This window comes from Sceloporus undulatus, chromosome 4 (assembly GCF_019175285.1).
Source record: "Sceloporus undulatus isolate JIND9_A2432 ecotype Alabama chromosome 4, SceUnd_v1.1, whole genome shotgun sequence".
In the NCBI taxonomy this organism is placed as follows: Eukaryota; Metazoa; Chordata; class Lepidosauria; order Squamata; family Phrynosomatidae; genus Sceloporus; species Sceloporus undulatus.
In genome coordinates, this window is record NC_056525.1 from 45,054,690 (window position 1) to 45,071,894 (window position 17,205).

Genomic DNA, 17,205 nt, shown 5'->3' on the forward strand with positions numbered 1-17,205 from the left:
TTTTAAGCCTCAGAGGCAGGTCTTTTTATTGCAAAACCTTTGAGATATTTTCTAGAAGATGAATTGAATGCCTTCTTTACCAACAGACAAACAGCCCGAGGGCCCTGTAGGATCCTGTAAAAGATTATTTCATTTCCCAGCCAGACAGTGTGTCTCATGAGGAAACCTAAGCCTAAGGTTTTTCAGTTAATATTTTAATAGCAATCATAATTTGCTCAAGTGTTAACTGCTCAGTTTGTTTCTCCTCCTTGATATATACAATGTGCATGGCCTCCACCTGTTTTCTCACAAGGTTTACAAGTTGCTGATTAATCATTAATGTGGTGTACACAGTGTACAAAAAATGTACACAGAATACCAGCACAGGCTGACTTTTCAAAATCCCCATTTGTTGTATGTGGAAAAGTAGAATTAATTGTGCAAGAATCATACCCACTAGTCCCATAAAGTCTAGCCTCTTGAAATGCTCCATAAGAATTCAGCTCTAAACCGAAACTCCTCTGGATTCTGACACTTTGGATTAAAGGCAGCAGTACATGTTACACTTCTCTTAAAGGTGCTGCATTCATTACAGTTGCCAGAGAGATATTACAAGTCATTCAGTATGGTGAGTGATTCCCATGTGGCCTGTTACATTTAAAAGCATTTCCCAGGTGGACCTCAACCATTCTAGTTTAATAGCCAAGGGTGTTTGGCTATTAGCTGATGTTTCCTGAGTAAGAACTAAAACAAGAGCCTGTATCCTAAAAGAAGAGATTTGTTTTCCTGAGCATTTGAGGCTGGGCAGTACATCTCCTTATGTATAGCTATGCCTTGTAATCTCCATTTATGCTCATTTATGCATGTTTGTTTTAAAAAAAACAAATATTATAATGAAGTTATACATCCCTGGTGTTCTTGGATCCCAAAACAACAATAAATCACAGCCAAAGCTATATAATCCTCAGAATTTCCCATCCAGCCATGATAGCACAGGGATTCTGAGAGTTGATGACTGAAAAAAACAACAACCTCTGATCAAAGCTAGGGATGAATGGAATCTGTCATTTTTACTGTTCACCACGTGCAGCTTTAAAAAAAATCAATTTCTTTCTATAACTTTCATGAACAAGTAAGTGAATTTGTGTGCATTCTTTCTCAAAAATTAACCGAAAGAAAGTGTCACCCATCTGCACATAAGTATAGCTGTTCTCAGCCTGGATAAAACCACAATGTACTTGACAGCTATATAGTTGTTAAAATGAGCTTATAAAAGGGAAGAGGTGGCACACCTCCTTTGGCACAATAAATACGTCCAAATACAAGAGAGGTACAATCCCTATACTTTTGAGAGCAGAGCACTCTATGCCTTTTGCTTGGATGGATAAATGTGTTGGTTTTGCTTTCTCCCATATTTGAATATGAAACTTTCCATTCTTTATGATAAGTTTTCATCTGATAAATTCTTATCAGAAAATGAAATTTCTCACTCATCCTTACCCAAGCCCAAATAAGCATTTCACTCCTCAGGAAAATGGAGAGGTTATTACTATATCATGAGTCCTCATGGTCACTGGATTGGTCTTGAAAACATATAACATGATTGCTGATATGTATACACAGTAAATAGTTCTAAGTAGTCATTCTACAGTTCTGTAGAGGGAGTTATGGATAATATTCAAGGGATGACAGTTATGTGTGCTCTAGCTTTTTAAAATGTCTACAAAGCCAGGATGCCAAGATCAGACTTCTAAGCATTTTAAACAGTGCAACTTAAGCTGTATTTCTGGTTCAGCCAAGAGCAAAATAGCCAGTTGTATCCATGTACAGTATTCGTATATTTATTATCTGAACATATGAGACAACTGAAAAACAGTTGACCTCTAGGCATCATACAATTAAAACAAACAAGCAAACAAACAAAACATCTTAAAAACAAACACAATGAAAATACAGAAGTAAATTCAAGACTGAACATTTCAAAAATAGAATACAAATCCAAACTGATGCAATATATAGCAGCAGCAGCAACCCTAAAGCCTTACATTTAAACCAACATGTAATAGAGATTAGAATAGCAAACATTTAAAAGGCCTAGCAGAGGAAAAATGTCTTAAGCTTGCGTAGAACATAAGATTGGCATCAGCAGAGTCCCTGGAACTGGTTTAAGATTAGAGGTTAAACACTGACAGACAGGTCATTACAGCATTTATTTTGCCTAGTTTCACATATGGTTTTACAAAACCACAAAAACACAGAATATTAAAATAACAAGAAAAACAAAAACAACCAATTGAAGCAGTAACACTCTGATTACCATGAAAGCAATGGTAAAACCAGGAATTAAATACAGTATTACAAAGCTGAATAAATAAAAATAAATTAATACTACTGATATATAGCAAAGGGAAAATATGTAACAGCCTAATAAGTAAATGCAAAGATGCCTACATGATCTACTACATCTGCCCTTCTACTACACTACTTCAAGAGCAAAAGCTGTGGAGATTAGAAGATATAGGATTGTACACATAATTCTCTCCAATGAAAATGCAAAATACATTTATCTGTCAAGCTTGAGGCACAGAGAAACTTCTGATGTAAAATCTGGAATTAGGGTTGCATAATGAGATGGTCACATTTGCTGTTGACAATAAACATTATAAAGAGATTGTAAAGCATTCCAAAAGGATATTTCTAAACTAGGTTTTAACATAGTAAATGAAAAGTCAGTGAAAACAAGTGTAAATTGATTCATATTGGGACAAGATATATATCACAACTTTCATATATATACTGATTACTGCCTGAGTGAGAGCTAGCAAAAAGTGACCAAGGGATCTTCAGATGTATCTCTACCACACATAGTACAAATGGCTGGTACAAGTTCCTTCATCCCCTTCTCCTACTTTTGACTTAATGAAACAACTAAAGACCACAGCTAGTTCCAAAGGCAATTGAAAGCAGCACAGTCTACCTCCTGCTGTGATCCAGCATCTCCAGTCAGGTTGTCAAAGCAGCTATTATAGTGCCTGAATGCATAGTTAGGAGGAGGAGGGCAAATTACTTCTCCTGTCCATTATTACACAATCATCCTTAAAATATTAAAACTTACTAGCATGATGAATACTAAGAAATCATCTCCTAGTAAGTATGCACAGGACAAATTGTGTGCCGGCTCTTAGGAAGGCACTAATATAATAGATGTCTTAATTTTTAAAAATTGATCCTTTCATACACTACTGATATTTCCTATAGAGGCTCAACCACATAGAAATGTTGGTGGTCCAATTTGCCTGATAATTTCAGGACAGCCTAATGGGGGTGAGGGGCACTCTGGAGTCCATTTGCATTTGTCACATTTCCTGGGGTAAGCATTCTGAAGAAAGCATCACCAAAGGACCACCATTCAGAACTCTTTCTCTCTAGTCCCCATCTTCCAAATTTAAAAATAAATGGGCACATGTAGGAAGAAGCACTCTAACAGATACTGAGCTTGGTAGGGCTTTATACATCAAAATTAGAACTTTGCTTTGGGCTTGCAAACAAATTGGGAGCCACATCAAGCTATAAGATGCGCAGTTCAACTAGTCTCAATTACAATTCTTGCTGCCAGTGACATTATGAAAACAAAATATACTTCCCTTGCAGGAAGTCTGTAGTTCAGTAGCAGATACTATACTTTGCCAGCAAAAGGCCTAGTTTAATTACCTGGCATCTCCAGGTAGCAATAGGAATGAGAAGGACTACTATTGTCAGTCACTGTAGATTAGGAATGGATGGAAGGTGGTATACAAATCTCTGATCGATACATAGTAGGTTGGAAAGGATTTTTTACTCACAGCTATCTAACAGATAACAAAACAGTTCCGCCACCCTAAATTATACAATTTAATTTAAGAAACTTTGGGGTAACTACACACAGATTTTGCGCAGAAAGACTGTGAGCTGCATTACGTTCTCATACTGAAACAAGCTAAGTAGGGCCTGAATGTGTATTTTACTTAAAGCTCCATTTGGAAAATCTTTTGGTTCTGGTAAAAAAAACCCTCTGAAACCATAAGCCTAAAGTCTGCCAATCACTGTTAGAGATGGGGATGGCGGTGTTTCCACCTGTCCTGAACGGGATCACAGTTCCCGTGAAGGACTCTGTTCGCAGTCTGGGGGTGCTCCTTGACTCGTTGCTCCACCTTATACCACAGGTGGATGCGACGGTCAGGAGCACATGTTATCAGCTTCGGTTGATACACCAGCTGCATCCCTACCTGGGCCGGGAGGACCTTGAAACGGTAGTACATGCTCTGGTAACCTCTCGTTTGGATTTCTGCAACGCGCTCTACATGGGGCAATCCTTGTACAGTACCTTACCCGGAAGCTGCAATTGGTGCAGAATATGGCAGCAAGACTGGTCACTGGTACTTCCAGGACCAGTCATATAACACCGGTCCTTAAAGACCTCCATTGGCTGCCTATTCGCTTCCGGGCGCAATACAAGGTGTTGGTTATTACCTATAAAGCCCTAAATGGCTTGGGCCCAGGGTACTTGGAGGACCGCCTCTCTCCATACAATCCACCTCGCACACTCAGGTCAGCCGGGAAGCAATTGTTAAGGGTTCCAGATGCTAGGTATGCCACCACCACTCAGAGGGCTTTTTCTATCTCTGCCCCAAGCTCTGGAACTCGCTTCCCGGCGAGCTCTGCTCGGCCGCCTCGCTGGACCAATTTAAGAAGGGGTTGAAGACACACTTGTTGCAGCAGGCATAGCCCTGACCCCTGAAGTACTCCCCCCCCTCCCCTCTCAGCAGCATTGGAAGCTGGCTTGAGATTTTTTGGGTGTCAATGTAATTGTGTTTTATCTTGATTTTATCATTGATTTTATTGTATTGTGGATGTTTTTAACTATGTTGTTAAACCGCCTTGATCCTTGGAAAGGCAGTATATAAATAAATTATTATTATTATTATTATTATTATTATTATTATTATATTAAATTATATGGGCCAAGAATGTTACTAGCACATGAGGCTTTAAAATCACCATTGGCAATACTTATTGCAAGATGCTGTCTCATCTCATCACAGGTTTGCTTTTGAGAATCCCTTTTCATTGATAGGGAAAACTCATTAATAAGTTCCCTGTCATGCTACTATTCCATTGGTCCTCAGGTATGAAATTTAGCTTCTAAGGCAGTTCTGACATTGGCAGTCACACGGTGTCAGTGTCTTCTCCTCTCCTGTTCCCATTCCCCTGTGCTATTCCCAAGCAGGTTGTTTTCCTCCTCGATCCCCCAGCCCAATTTATTTTATTTTTTAAAATTAAATTGTATTAGTATAACTTCAGGATTGCATTAAAATTAATTTTTTAAAAAATGAAAGGCACACTGGGTAGGGCATAGGACAGGAAGGTGGGGTTAAGGAGGAGTGTGGAAGAGACCACAGGGACTGTCAGTGGCAAAAACAGCCCCAGATGAATGTGACAATGAATGCTCCCAAACCGGTATGTATCCCTTTCCTTTCCCTCATGTGGTAGTGTTGAGAGCAAGGCTTGTATGATAATGTCTTTAGTGTGAAGCAGCTTTGGCAAAAGGTATGATAGTGACTACAACCTGCTTAAACTGGGACTTTATTTAAATAATTTCTGAAGCATTCCATCTCCCTTACATTTGATTTGGAAAAGTAATGAACTTTCACATCTGTTTTGTACTGCCCAGGAGGATTTTCCTGTTCTCCCCAGGTCATTATCTCGTATCCTCCAACTGCCCTGATTTGACAGGGACAGTCCCAGTTAATCTTCTTTCCTCCTTCTTTTTCAGTTGCTTTTAAAATGTCCCAGTTTCTCTCCCCGCTTCCCACTTTCTACCTTTGTCTTACTCCCGTTGTTTCATACTGAGTTCAAAGTAGCAACATAGTTTGCACTCAATGAATCCAGCATGGGGGAGAGAAAAAGAGGGGGCATAATCTTGCTCTTCCCTGTAGACTCAGACAAAAGCAAACAGCTGCATCCTCTCTTAGCTTGTGTTTCTTCCTCATTAATAACATTTGCCATCTTGGCCACACTCTGCTGTTGTTTGGCCACGTGTTTTCTCCAGCAAGGCTAAGATTCTGAGGTAGGTTAATATGTAGCATACTAGGTAGGTTAATATGTGTGGTGTCTGAGACAGCTGATGAAGTATACAAATCAGTCAGGATCTGCAAATCCAAGTCTGGAAGCAAAAAGTAGTAATAGACATCTGATCCCACAAGCTCCAGAGTAAACTTAGCATGGCCTTTCAGAAAGTACATGTGGTGTGGCACAGAGTAAATTATGGCTTCAAATGCCAACAAATACTTAGGGATTATCAGAACTTATTAAATGGCTCAAACATGAGTTCTAAATTGATTGACCCAAGAGGGTTTCCAGCCTAAGTAATTATTTCTTGGCAAACCTAGGCATGAGAACTATTCCCTCATCCCTTCCATTCTGTTGGGAAATGTTAGGAGTAGAAACATATTCCTTTAAAGTATTCTTTCTTAGAACTACATGATTAGGAGAGCTACTGAATTTCACAGCATCACTGAAAGCATTTGCAAGGCATTGAGGAATACAGTACTAGGATTTCTCAAAGCCTGACACATTGGGACGTAAGAGCAAGCCATTCATAACAAACTCTCCAAGTATACTATATAAGCAGGCACAACAGCTGGTATCCAATGAATATATTCTACATGCTTACCTGCCATTTGAATGCAGGGAATCTTCTAAAGCATACATTTAGACACAAAATATGCAGCTGGAGGCAAGGTGTGCAATTGGGGGAAAACGAGGAGTGGATTAGACATAAATTACTAACTGGTAAAAACAACAACACTGTAATGGAAATCTACAAGTGAATGAGTGTGTACAATTCCTTGCTGCTGATTTAAAAGCATTGGAAGATTATTGTGAAGCTGTAGGATGGGGTGGCGGAGGGAGGAACAGTGCTTGGGAGAACACATTTGATGAGTAAGCAGAAATAGATACCTTAGTGAAGTATAGGAGTTCATTACTGGATCATTACTGGGTAGTAGATATGAATAACTCTTATAGAGAAACTGTTATGCTCAGTGAAAACAAGGAACAAAAATATGTGGGCCTTCCTTCTTTCCTATTTTTCTTTTTTTAGTTTGGGGTGTTTGATAGAGCATGTATGCAGTGAGGAAATCTTACTAAAACAAAGTCCATATTTTAATTTATGCACATAGCAATAACTTAGGGTCAAATTAGACATGCTTTTAATTGCATGTCTTTCTCCATTAATTAAAGGCCATTATAGTTCAGTAGACTTTATGAGAAAAACAGTTGACAACATAAAATGAAAGTCCTTTTGAACTGCCCTATAAAAATAAAAAAAAACTGTTCACATATAAAATTAATGATGATAAGGTTTTAATTACATGACAGCAATTAATATAGACATTCTGTTATGCTGAAGTGAGAAACCTTTGGTCCAGATATTGCAGGCTAAAATATCCCCATCGGCCCCACCCTATATGGCCAATGATAAGGGATTATGGGAACTGTAGTCTAAAATATCTGGAGTACCAAGGTTCCTCATCCCATTTTTAGAGAAATGGCAGTTATGGGGATATCTGAGCGTTGTGTGTGTGTGTATGTGTAAATAGTAGATTTGGATAGGCATGGAGGCACTGTGACAGGGAAAGAGTTAAGCTCCCCCTCCCATAGTCCTAAAGCTTCTTAGGTTTCCCCTTGGCTGCTATTTATGTATCTTAAAAAAGCACATAATTAACTTTTGGCTGTTAGAAACTGGATAGGTGCTAGTATATTGCATCAGGAATATTTGGATATGTGGTTGGGTTTCTTTTTTAGAAATGAGATCTTATATAACAACAAATACTGTATACATTTTGTATGACTTAGTGTGAAAATGTTTTCTTTTTGAAGATGATCAAAAAGAGCTGAATCCTTTGACCTGTGCATGATATATTACGAACCCCTTCTTTAACAGAACAGTTTTCCTTTTTAAATAATTTTTTTTCTTACCCGTCTCTCCCTCTAGGCAAGGTCCAAAACAGATCAAATATGCCAATTTAAAATTTGTAGCTTAAAATCAACTGGGTAGGCCAGTGGGAAGAGATAGGTCTTTCACACTGTTTTAAATTCAGGCAGCATGTTTAGCTGTTGACTCTCTCCCAGCAGGTCATTCATTCCATTCAGAGTGAAACTTCACAAATTTCTGAACCAGGAATCCTCAAAACTAGTGATAACTATTTATTTGCCTAGTAAGCAGTTTGAGAGTTCCAGTTCAAAACTTTCTGTCATTTAATAGCCTGCTGAAGAAGGCTGAGATGCTTTCCTAATAACACAACCATCTTTTGAACCATGTCTCCTGTTTCTTCTGTGACAAACAAGTGTATCCAATCCAGTTCACACATGATTAATTCTTCAAACAATCTGACAAAGGGGGAGGGGGATGGAAATGGTGTGAACTTGGTTTTTCTCACTTAACCAAGGAAACAGCATGATACTTTGGCCTACAAATATCTTTGCCAACCAATAGAAACCTCTCCCTATAGCTTCTCCAGGACTAGTTCCATGTGGGCTGCATCCACACTTCAAAAATACTCCAGTTTGACACCACAAGCTACAATTCCCAGAATTCTATAGCCCGGAGCCATGGCAGTTAAAGTGGTGTCAAACTAGATTATTTCTGCAATGTGAATGCAACGCAGTAGGCAGACTGAGATAGCTTTTTCCAGAAGCAGAGGTGGTGGGGCAGCTCCCTCTCTTTGTTCCTTTTGAGTCCCTGGGGTATTTTGTTCTGCTGGAGGACACAATTTTGTGTCCTGCTGCCCTCAGCAGTAGTGAAAGGTGCAATTCTATTGGCAATATACAACCAGAAGCCCAGTCAGTTTCTGTGCATGGGATGAAGATCAGCAAAACATTTTTTGCCCCAGGCAGCAAAATGCCTTGGGTTGGTCCTGAGCCTCCTTCCAGTTCTGCTTCAATCACTAAGCTTCCCTTGCTTGGCCAAATAATAAATGCACACAGTACTCATGCACTATCTGAGTAGCCATTTTTAAAGGGTTTGTTTGTTTGTTTGTTTTCATTTCAAAAGCACCATAAACTGTCAGGAAACTTGAGGAAATTTGGTATTATAGTTTTAATTGTCTATGCTGCTAGGCCTTAAAACTGTGCTAAAAGCACATGAAAACACCTTTTCCCTTTCCTTCTATATATTGTTTGTTATTAAATACTGGCACCTAGTGGTTAAAAATGCTTCATCATATAAATATAAAAAAGATTTTGCTTTTATGCCTTAGAATCCTGTTCAGGCAGATTCCCTACTGCCTAGATTCAGTCAGTTGCATTTAAATCCCAGAGACAACAAGTATTTTGGGTTGATACAGATGATGATAATTAACTACAAGGCTGGAGAACTTTGGGCTATCTAGGGGCCTTCTCAAACTAGACAATTACAGTACTATGATCCCACTTTGACTGCCAAGGCAAGATCTTCCTTAACCATCTAAAAAAAGAGATTACACGAAAGGAAGACAGGGAGGAAAAAGGAAAACAAACAAATGCAGACACAATCGTTATGAATGTTATAAAAAGTTGTTTAGCCAGGTCGAATGGCTGTTAGATGGTAGTTGGGAAGAGACAAAGCTTGATGGAGTTAGTGTCTCTTGCTTATCTTCTCCTTTGGAAGCCTACCAGCAGCGGTTTGACATTCTGGACAACATGTTCACATGATATATGCTAATTGGTTTATGTAGCATTTGTGTTATCTGCAATATTTTGGTGACAGACAATTGGTAATAGTGTACCATACAATATATACTTGATTATAAGTCGACTTCATGCATAAGTCAAGGGCAGGTTTGGGGGCCAAAATAATGGATTTTAATATAACCCGTGGATACGCTGAGGGTCAAATTTAGGGGCATGAACAAAGAATCTAAAGGAAGAAGGAAAGAAACACAATGCAAAAAAACATACAAAACCCCAGAAGGCATATTTGTGCTCATGTGAAAGGCTGGATGGATGAGAGAGTAGAGGGTGGGTCAGTGCTTTCGGGAAAGATTATGTTGTTGGTTCCTTTTTAAAACAAGACTTAAATTACAGTACTTACACTGATAAGTTTAATCAGTTTTTTTGGGGGGGGGGAGTGTCAATTTATTGACTAAAATTTCTCAACTTATACATGAGTACATACAGTAATGATCATTTATTGTACTTCATGTATTTAATTTCCTTCTGACTTTAGATTAATCTACAGCCCCCTTCCCCACTAGATGCACTGTGTGTACATTAAATACAGGACAATACTCCGGCATAGTCCTGATGAAGTGGACTGTGCTCCTAAAAAAGAAAAAAAAAGATCATGAGATTAAAAAATTGTTAAATCTTTAAGGTGTCACCAGACTCTCTGTTGCTTTTGCTACAACAGACTTGAGGCAACAGCTCCTTTGGAGCTCTGATAGTTGGTGATTTGGAAACTGTTTTGCACTCGCTGGAAAATTACTGAGCTGTTGCACGTATCCAGCATGACTGGCAATATAATGCTCTCTTATGAAACTCACATACAACTGTGGATTTTGCAGCAGTACGATGAACCCACAGAGTCCCATGGGATTTGCAGCTAGGTGAATGGATATAGGACTACAGCTGGCCTAACAGTTTGAGTCTATGCTTATTTCATTCAGTAGCATTTGGTGACCTCAGTGGGGCTTCCTCTAAAGTGTATGTGCACATACGGAACAGCAGCAGCAGCCTAGTACATCTTCTCAGTGACTATACAATGCTCAATGCGTTTGGAAAATGCCTTGTTGCATTCATTCAGTTTTAAAACCTTTAACTGAATTTACCTGGGGCTTCCATGAAAAGAAATTGTAAATCTCATGACAACCATTTTGTTGTTCTTGAATGTCAGGATCCTGGTCATGCTGTGCTTAACTGCTATACTTGAGCATATGTGTGGCAATGTGGAATGATGGGCTATACTATGCTATTGGCCATACTGGGGAAAGGAAAGACTGCGCATCATTCGCACCCTGGGATAATGAGCAGAAGGGTAGGGAGGAAGTAAGAGCTGTAAATTACCAAGTTTGTTCTTGTGGGAAGCTGTAGATTTATTTTGGGAGGGGTAGAGAAGGAAACTTGGAAAGACAGTATGTTTTGAATTGCTGAAAAATAGGATGAAGGCTTTTGTAACGGATGAACTGTTTGAACTCCAAGTATACAGTGGGCTCTTGGTATAGGACATGGCACCTCAAACTGTAGGACATTCAAGAAAAATGTAGGATGTCACAAAATAAAACCTTGAAACACTAATAGATATAAATCCATGCTTCTTAACCCTGCCCGAAATGGATGACATTTTGGATTTCTTCCTGGACAGAAGGATGAAATAGAGAACAGGTACTGGAAAAGAAGGCTGCCTGATCACCCTGAGGACAAGGCACCATAAAATGTAGGACATTCAAGAAAAATGTAGTTCATGAACAAATAAAAATTCAAAACACTCCTAGAAATATAAATTCATGCTTCTTAAACCTGCCCCAAAAGGAGGACATTTTGGAATTCCTGCTGGTCAGAAGGCTGGAATGGAGGACCTGTCCTGGAACAGGAGGACAAGGCACCATAAAATGGAGGACATTTAAGAACAATGGAGGGCATTACCAAGATAAAAGCTCAGAGCTAGAAACAGAAACTTGTGCATCAATGGCCTGATACAGACAGCCAAAATAAAGCTGCTTCGAGTCACTTTGAAGGTATGGTGTTTCAATGATACATGCATCCTAAGAGTCCAGAAGCCGCACCAAAGCCGCGCTCCAGTCGTAAGGACTGGAGTGCAGCTTTGGTGTAGCTTCCAGACTCTTAGGAGGCATGCATCATTGAAACACCATACCTTCAAAGTGACTCGAAGCAGCTTTATTTTGGCTGTCTGTATAGGGCCTTAGTCTTGCTCCAGAGGGAGGACCTTTTGGAATATCCTCCTGGGCGAAGAAGGCTGGAAATGTAGGACAGGTCCTGGAAAAAAGGAGGACGTGCCTGGTTATCCGTGTTCTTTTAGTCTTGTGCGAAATGGAGGACCTTTTGGGCTATCCTCCCGGACAGAAGGCTGGGAAATGTAGGACGCGTCCGGGAAAAGGAGGGCGCGTTTGGCCGGCTCAGGTGAAGGGCTCTGCTGTCCCTTGCTTCCTCCTTCGCCGCTGCCTGGCTGCCTGGCTCTTGGTGGCGGCAGGTGCCTCCTTCTGGCCCGCCCTAGTTGCAGCCCAAAGCGAAAGCAAGGCAGAGGCGGAAGCCAGGAGGCAGCGCAGGCAGCAGGAGCAGCCCAGGGACCAGGAGCAGGAGCCGGGGGCTACCAGGGGCTCCATGGCTGCGGAGGGCATCGCCCGCTTCTTCCGGAACAGCTTCAGGCGCCGCTCCTCCAGGGCAGGTGAGGGAGCAGCCCAGGCGTCCTCCTTTTCCAGGACAGCCCCTCCATCCCATCCCAGCCCCCTCTCCTCCAGGAGGGGAGGACCCCCAGACCTCCTCCGTTTACAGCAGGGCTAAGCAGCAGCAGGCCTTTCTTTGCACTGAGAATAGATGTGCTTCTAGCTTTTTATTTGGACACGTCCTCCATTCCAGCCTCTTCTCCAGGAGGATATTCCAAAAGGTCCTCCATTTTGAGCAGGACTAAAAAACATGCAGTTACTTGCTTATGAGTGTTTTGAGCTCAGCGTGACCAGACGTCCTCCTTTTCCAGGACAGGTCCTCCATTCCAGCCTCCTCTCCAGGAGGAGATCCCAAAACCTCTTCCATTTTGAGAAGGACTGGGAAGCATGCATTTACATTGATATGTGTGTTTCTAGCTTTTGTTTGGACATGCCCTCCATTTCAGCCTCTTCTCCAGGAGGATAGCCCAAAACGCCTTCCATTTTGAGCAGGACTAAGAGGTATGAATTACATTTCTATCAGTAGAAATTGGGTGATCCTAAGCAAGTCACACTCTCTCAACCTTAGGGGAAGGCAAGAGCAAACTTCTTTTGAGCTCTTCTTGCCAAGAAGCCCCTATAGGTTAGCTAGTATGGTGTAGCAGTTTGAGTATGACTCTGGAGACCAGGCTCTGAATCCCAGGTTGGCCATTGAAACCCACTGGTGACCTTGGGCAAGCCACACTCTCTCAGCCTCAGGGGGAAAGGCAATGGCAAACCTCCTTTGAACAAAACTTGCCAAGAAAACCCTGTGATAGGTTCTCCTTAGGGTCACTTTAAGGCACACTCCAGCAACTAGGGTCAGCCTAGGTTGGAAAGCAGCAACCACAGCAACAAGTGCCAGCCAGGTACTCTTCAGGATCCCATCAGCCACTCCTGACCGAGTCCCCGGTTGGTGGCTGGACTGTCATCCCCATCCCCACCCGGCTGGCTCTCTTCCCGGCCTGTCTGGCAATCCCAGCAGTGTTCAGGAATTGGAAAATCCCCAGCTTTGCGTCCCTGGCAACACAGACTGTAAGGGAAACGGATAGAGCATGAGTGACATTCAATGGAAAGGGAATTTTTCCTTTTAAGAGAAAGGACGTGGAAGCAAAAGTCGTGTAAAGCAGGTTCGTTTCTCTATAGAGTCAGTCTCCAGGCACCTCTTCGCTGTCTCCATTTATTTTATTTTTATTTGATTGTATCTGTTTAAGGAAAGAAATATAGTCAAGGTTGCATAGAATGAAGCCCTACTTGTACAGTGGGCCCTTGGTATCCACTGGGGTTTGCTTCCAGGACCCCTGTGGATATCAAAATCCATGGATGCTCAAGGCCCATTAAGTACAGTGGCACAGTAAAATGGTATCCCTGATATAAAGTGGCAAAATCAAGGTTTGCCATTGGGAATTTATTTATTTTTGAGAAAATATTTTCAAACAGTGGATAGTTGACTCCACAGATATGGAGGGACGACTGTACCACCCTGAATGAGACAGCATGGTGTAGTGGTTTGTTGGATTGCATTGTGGCAACCAGGGTTTCAATCCCTGCTTGGCCATGGAAACCCACTGGGTGACCTTGGGGAAGTCACACCTTCTCAGCCTCAGAGGAAAGAAATGGATAAGTCCCTCAGAACATGTCTTGTCAAGAAAACCCCATGACAGGTTCATCTTAGGGTTGCTATAAGACTGAAACAACAACAAGAAACCACCCTGAACATACCTGAGTGTGTGGGGGGGGGGGGGGGGGGGGAGGGGGGAAGAATCCCTGTTAGTACTGCTCCAGGTAAACAGTAGGAATCCTGCAGCTCTTGTTGTACTACACCTCTCAGTAGCTCTAGCCAACATTGTCAGTGATAAGGTTTGCAGTCCAACAACATCTGGAGGGCCACACAATTCCAACCTTGGATCTAGAAGGACCAGTGATCTAACTTGGTATCAGACAGCTTCCTGCGTTCCAGTTCAATGGGACCTATTCCCAGGTAATTGTATAGAGGATTGTAGATTTTGAACAAATCTCGCCAAGAAACCCTAATGATAGGTTTGCCTTTTGCGGTTGTGTGCCTTCAAGTCATTTAGGCATTCCTAAGGTGAATTTATAACAGGGTTTTCTGGGGCTGAGAGTGTGTAACTCACCCAAGGTCACCCAGTGGGTTCACCTTAGGGTTGTCATAAGTCAGAAACAGCTTGAAAGCACACAACATCTTTTTTCGTTGTCTCCTGGTATTCACAATGAATATTACCATATAAGGTTGGTGTTTTATTTTTGTATATTAGTAATTGCATCTGATGATATGGACTGCATCCACGAAATCTCCTGGTAGAAATCCAGTTCATCTCTAAGATGCTACTGGATTCTTCTGGCTTTTTATGCTAAAGCAGGCTAATGCTCTTTGAACATTAGCAATTGTGAATATGAAAGCAGGTGATGTGTGCTTTGAATTAATTCAGAGAACAAGGTGTGGCCTACAAGGTAACATTGCAGATGGTTTTAGAAGGCACTGTTTGCTTCCTGTTAATAAATACTTCCAGATTAAGTTGATTCTGCTTCAAGTTAATGATTGCAATAAGAGAATCATAAAATTAGTTACTCAGCCGTCTGGAATAAACAGTTTTCTCTCTCAGATAGATCATACAGGGCACGGAGTATATTCAAATACAGAATAGGCAGGAACAACATGGTGACACTCTCAATGTGTTTTCATGGAAGGAACATTCCAGTGTTTATGGATTTGGCAGCTGCTTTGAATTCTTCAGATTACATATCCATTTTGCTGATTCACTCTGCTTTCCCCATCATTCAGACATAAAGTGCAGCTGTGAAGCCGCCACATGTATCCTTCATGACTATACTTGAAGGAAGAGTCTGGTTTTGCTGATTTGGTGGCAGATCCACGTTGCCCTCTGTGGAGTTCACCAAAATGTATGCAGGAAACACACCAGTCATGTGCAACAAGCAGCTACCATTTTCTGTATCACTTCCCCCCCCCCCCCCATGGCCAAAAGAAGCCTCCCCCTTCTGTGCTACCTCACAAGATTTCACGATTCCTGGACTTGTTGCACAACCACAGTGCTGACTTAATGAAAAAGCAGCTTTGAAAGAGATGTGGTAAATGTCCCTCCACAATTAGTCTAGCGAAGCAGTAACTCCATTCTGCAGCTGGCCCTGCCACAGTGTGTCTCATTATCTGCAGAGTCACTTGCCTAAGGCAAACATAGAAGGGATTTTCCCCTACATACCTTGTGCTTGGAAACCTCCTCCTTCCCTCATCCAGCTGCTGAATACACCTATTTGCATATTTTCTGCCTCTTGCCATTATGAACAGAATTAATTCAGTTCTAGTCAGAGTTGTTTTGACATAATGTAAAATCTTAGCTTGGAAACATTGCTTTTTGGGGTTTACAGTTCTCAATAGTAGCTTTTCCAAGCTGTCGGTAAAATCAGTCTGTTTTTTGTATGTTGGTTTTGATTATTTTGTCCCAACTGTGACAGTCATCTCTATCCAGGAACAGAATGGTCCACTGCTAGAAAACTGTAAGTGAATCATTTCTGAAGCTGGCCTAAAAAGGTTTGGCCAGCTTTTCCGGTGTCCCAACAAGGACCTGTTGTTTATAGTTTTTACAAGAGTCACATAACTCCAAGTAACAGGTTTAACATCATTTATGGTTTGGCCCTAAGCCAGCAAGGATGCTAACAGGTCAGGTGGGGGAAAAACCAGAAATCAGAAGGCCTGTATTTCATCAAATCCATAAAAAGTTATGGGGAAAAGCTTAAATAATCTGTAACAAGAAAGCCATGCCTTTGGTAGTTTTGTATTATGCTTCTGTTGAACCACAGTACTTAAAGAAGAAGATGTTAGAATATATCTTGGCTAAGGGCTCAACACTATGCGACATTAAATACACAGTGTGCAATTTGAGAAAAGATTATTTTTTACATTAAACCAAGTGTGTGTGTCCTTGGGTTATATCTGGCTCATCATGCACGAGTGGGGAAAGTTTAACCCGCTCACCTAGTTTTCAAAAACAAGATGATAATGGGAGAGCATTTGCTTTGTTGAAGCCTAACAGTTGTATTCAGCTTATTATTGAAAAACACTTGAAGTAAATATTTGTACCCTCAGAGACTCATTCCATATCACATCCCAGATCCATGTACCTTTTGCTGGAGGTGGTCATGTGGATACTTCTGGTTTTATAAATCATACTGAACAGTGATGAAATTGTGCCAGTTATGCCAATTTCTAGACACTTGGTTCAATGTACATAAATTTGAACTCAGTAGACACACTGTAAAGTTGCAGTTTGGACAGATCTTAGGAAGAAGTGTTAAGGACTTTTTAAGAAAGCAATACTAATTTTAGAAGAAGTAAAATTACTGTCTGGGTTCCCTACACAGCTTCCAAACTCTCTATTGATTTGTTATCCCATCTCAATGTCAGGTAACTGAAAGACTGCCTTCTCTTGTATAGATTAGTCCTTGCATTCGGGGGGGGGGGGTCTGCTCATTGTACCAAGGGCTAATAAGGGCAGATGTCCAGAACTTTTTGATTTCCACCATTTGTAGTGGGCTCCCCACTGAAATCAGGTAGACTTTCAATGTAGTGTTTCTACTATTACCTTAAGACCTAACTTCAGTTTTTAAGGGTTTTAAGGCTGAGCCAGGAATTGATCCCTAGATCTCCAGAGTCATAGGCCAACATTCAAACCACCACCTACTGCTAATGGCCTATAATAATAATAATAATAATAATAATAATAATAATAATAATAATAATAATAATAATAAT

General features: G+C 41.0%; 1 protein-coding gene across 1 annotated transcript in view; it reads left to right on the forward strand.

Annotated features, from left to right (window-relative positions):
* The first annotated feature begins 12,231 nt into the window (after positions 1 to 12,231).
* DENND2D (DENN domain containing 2D) overlaps positions 12,232 to 17,205 on the forward strand; it is a 34,947-nt gene continuing 29,973 nt past the window's right edge. The window contains exon 1 of the mRNA XM_042464177.1: positions 12,232 to 12,400. Coding sequence (XP_042320111.1) covers positions 12,337 to 12,400 — 64 coding nt within the window. The 5' untranslated portion in view covers positions 12,232 to 12,336. The remainder of the gene's footprint in view (positions 12,401 to 17,205) is intronic.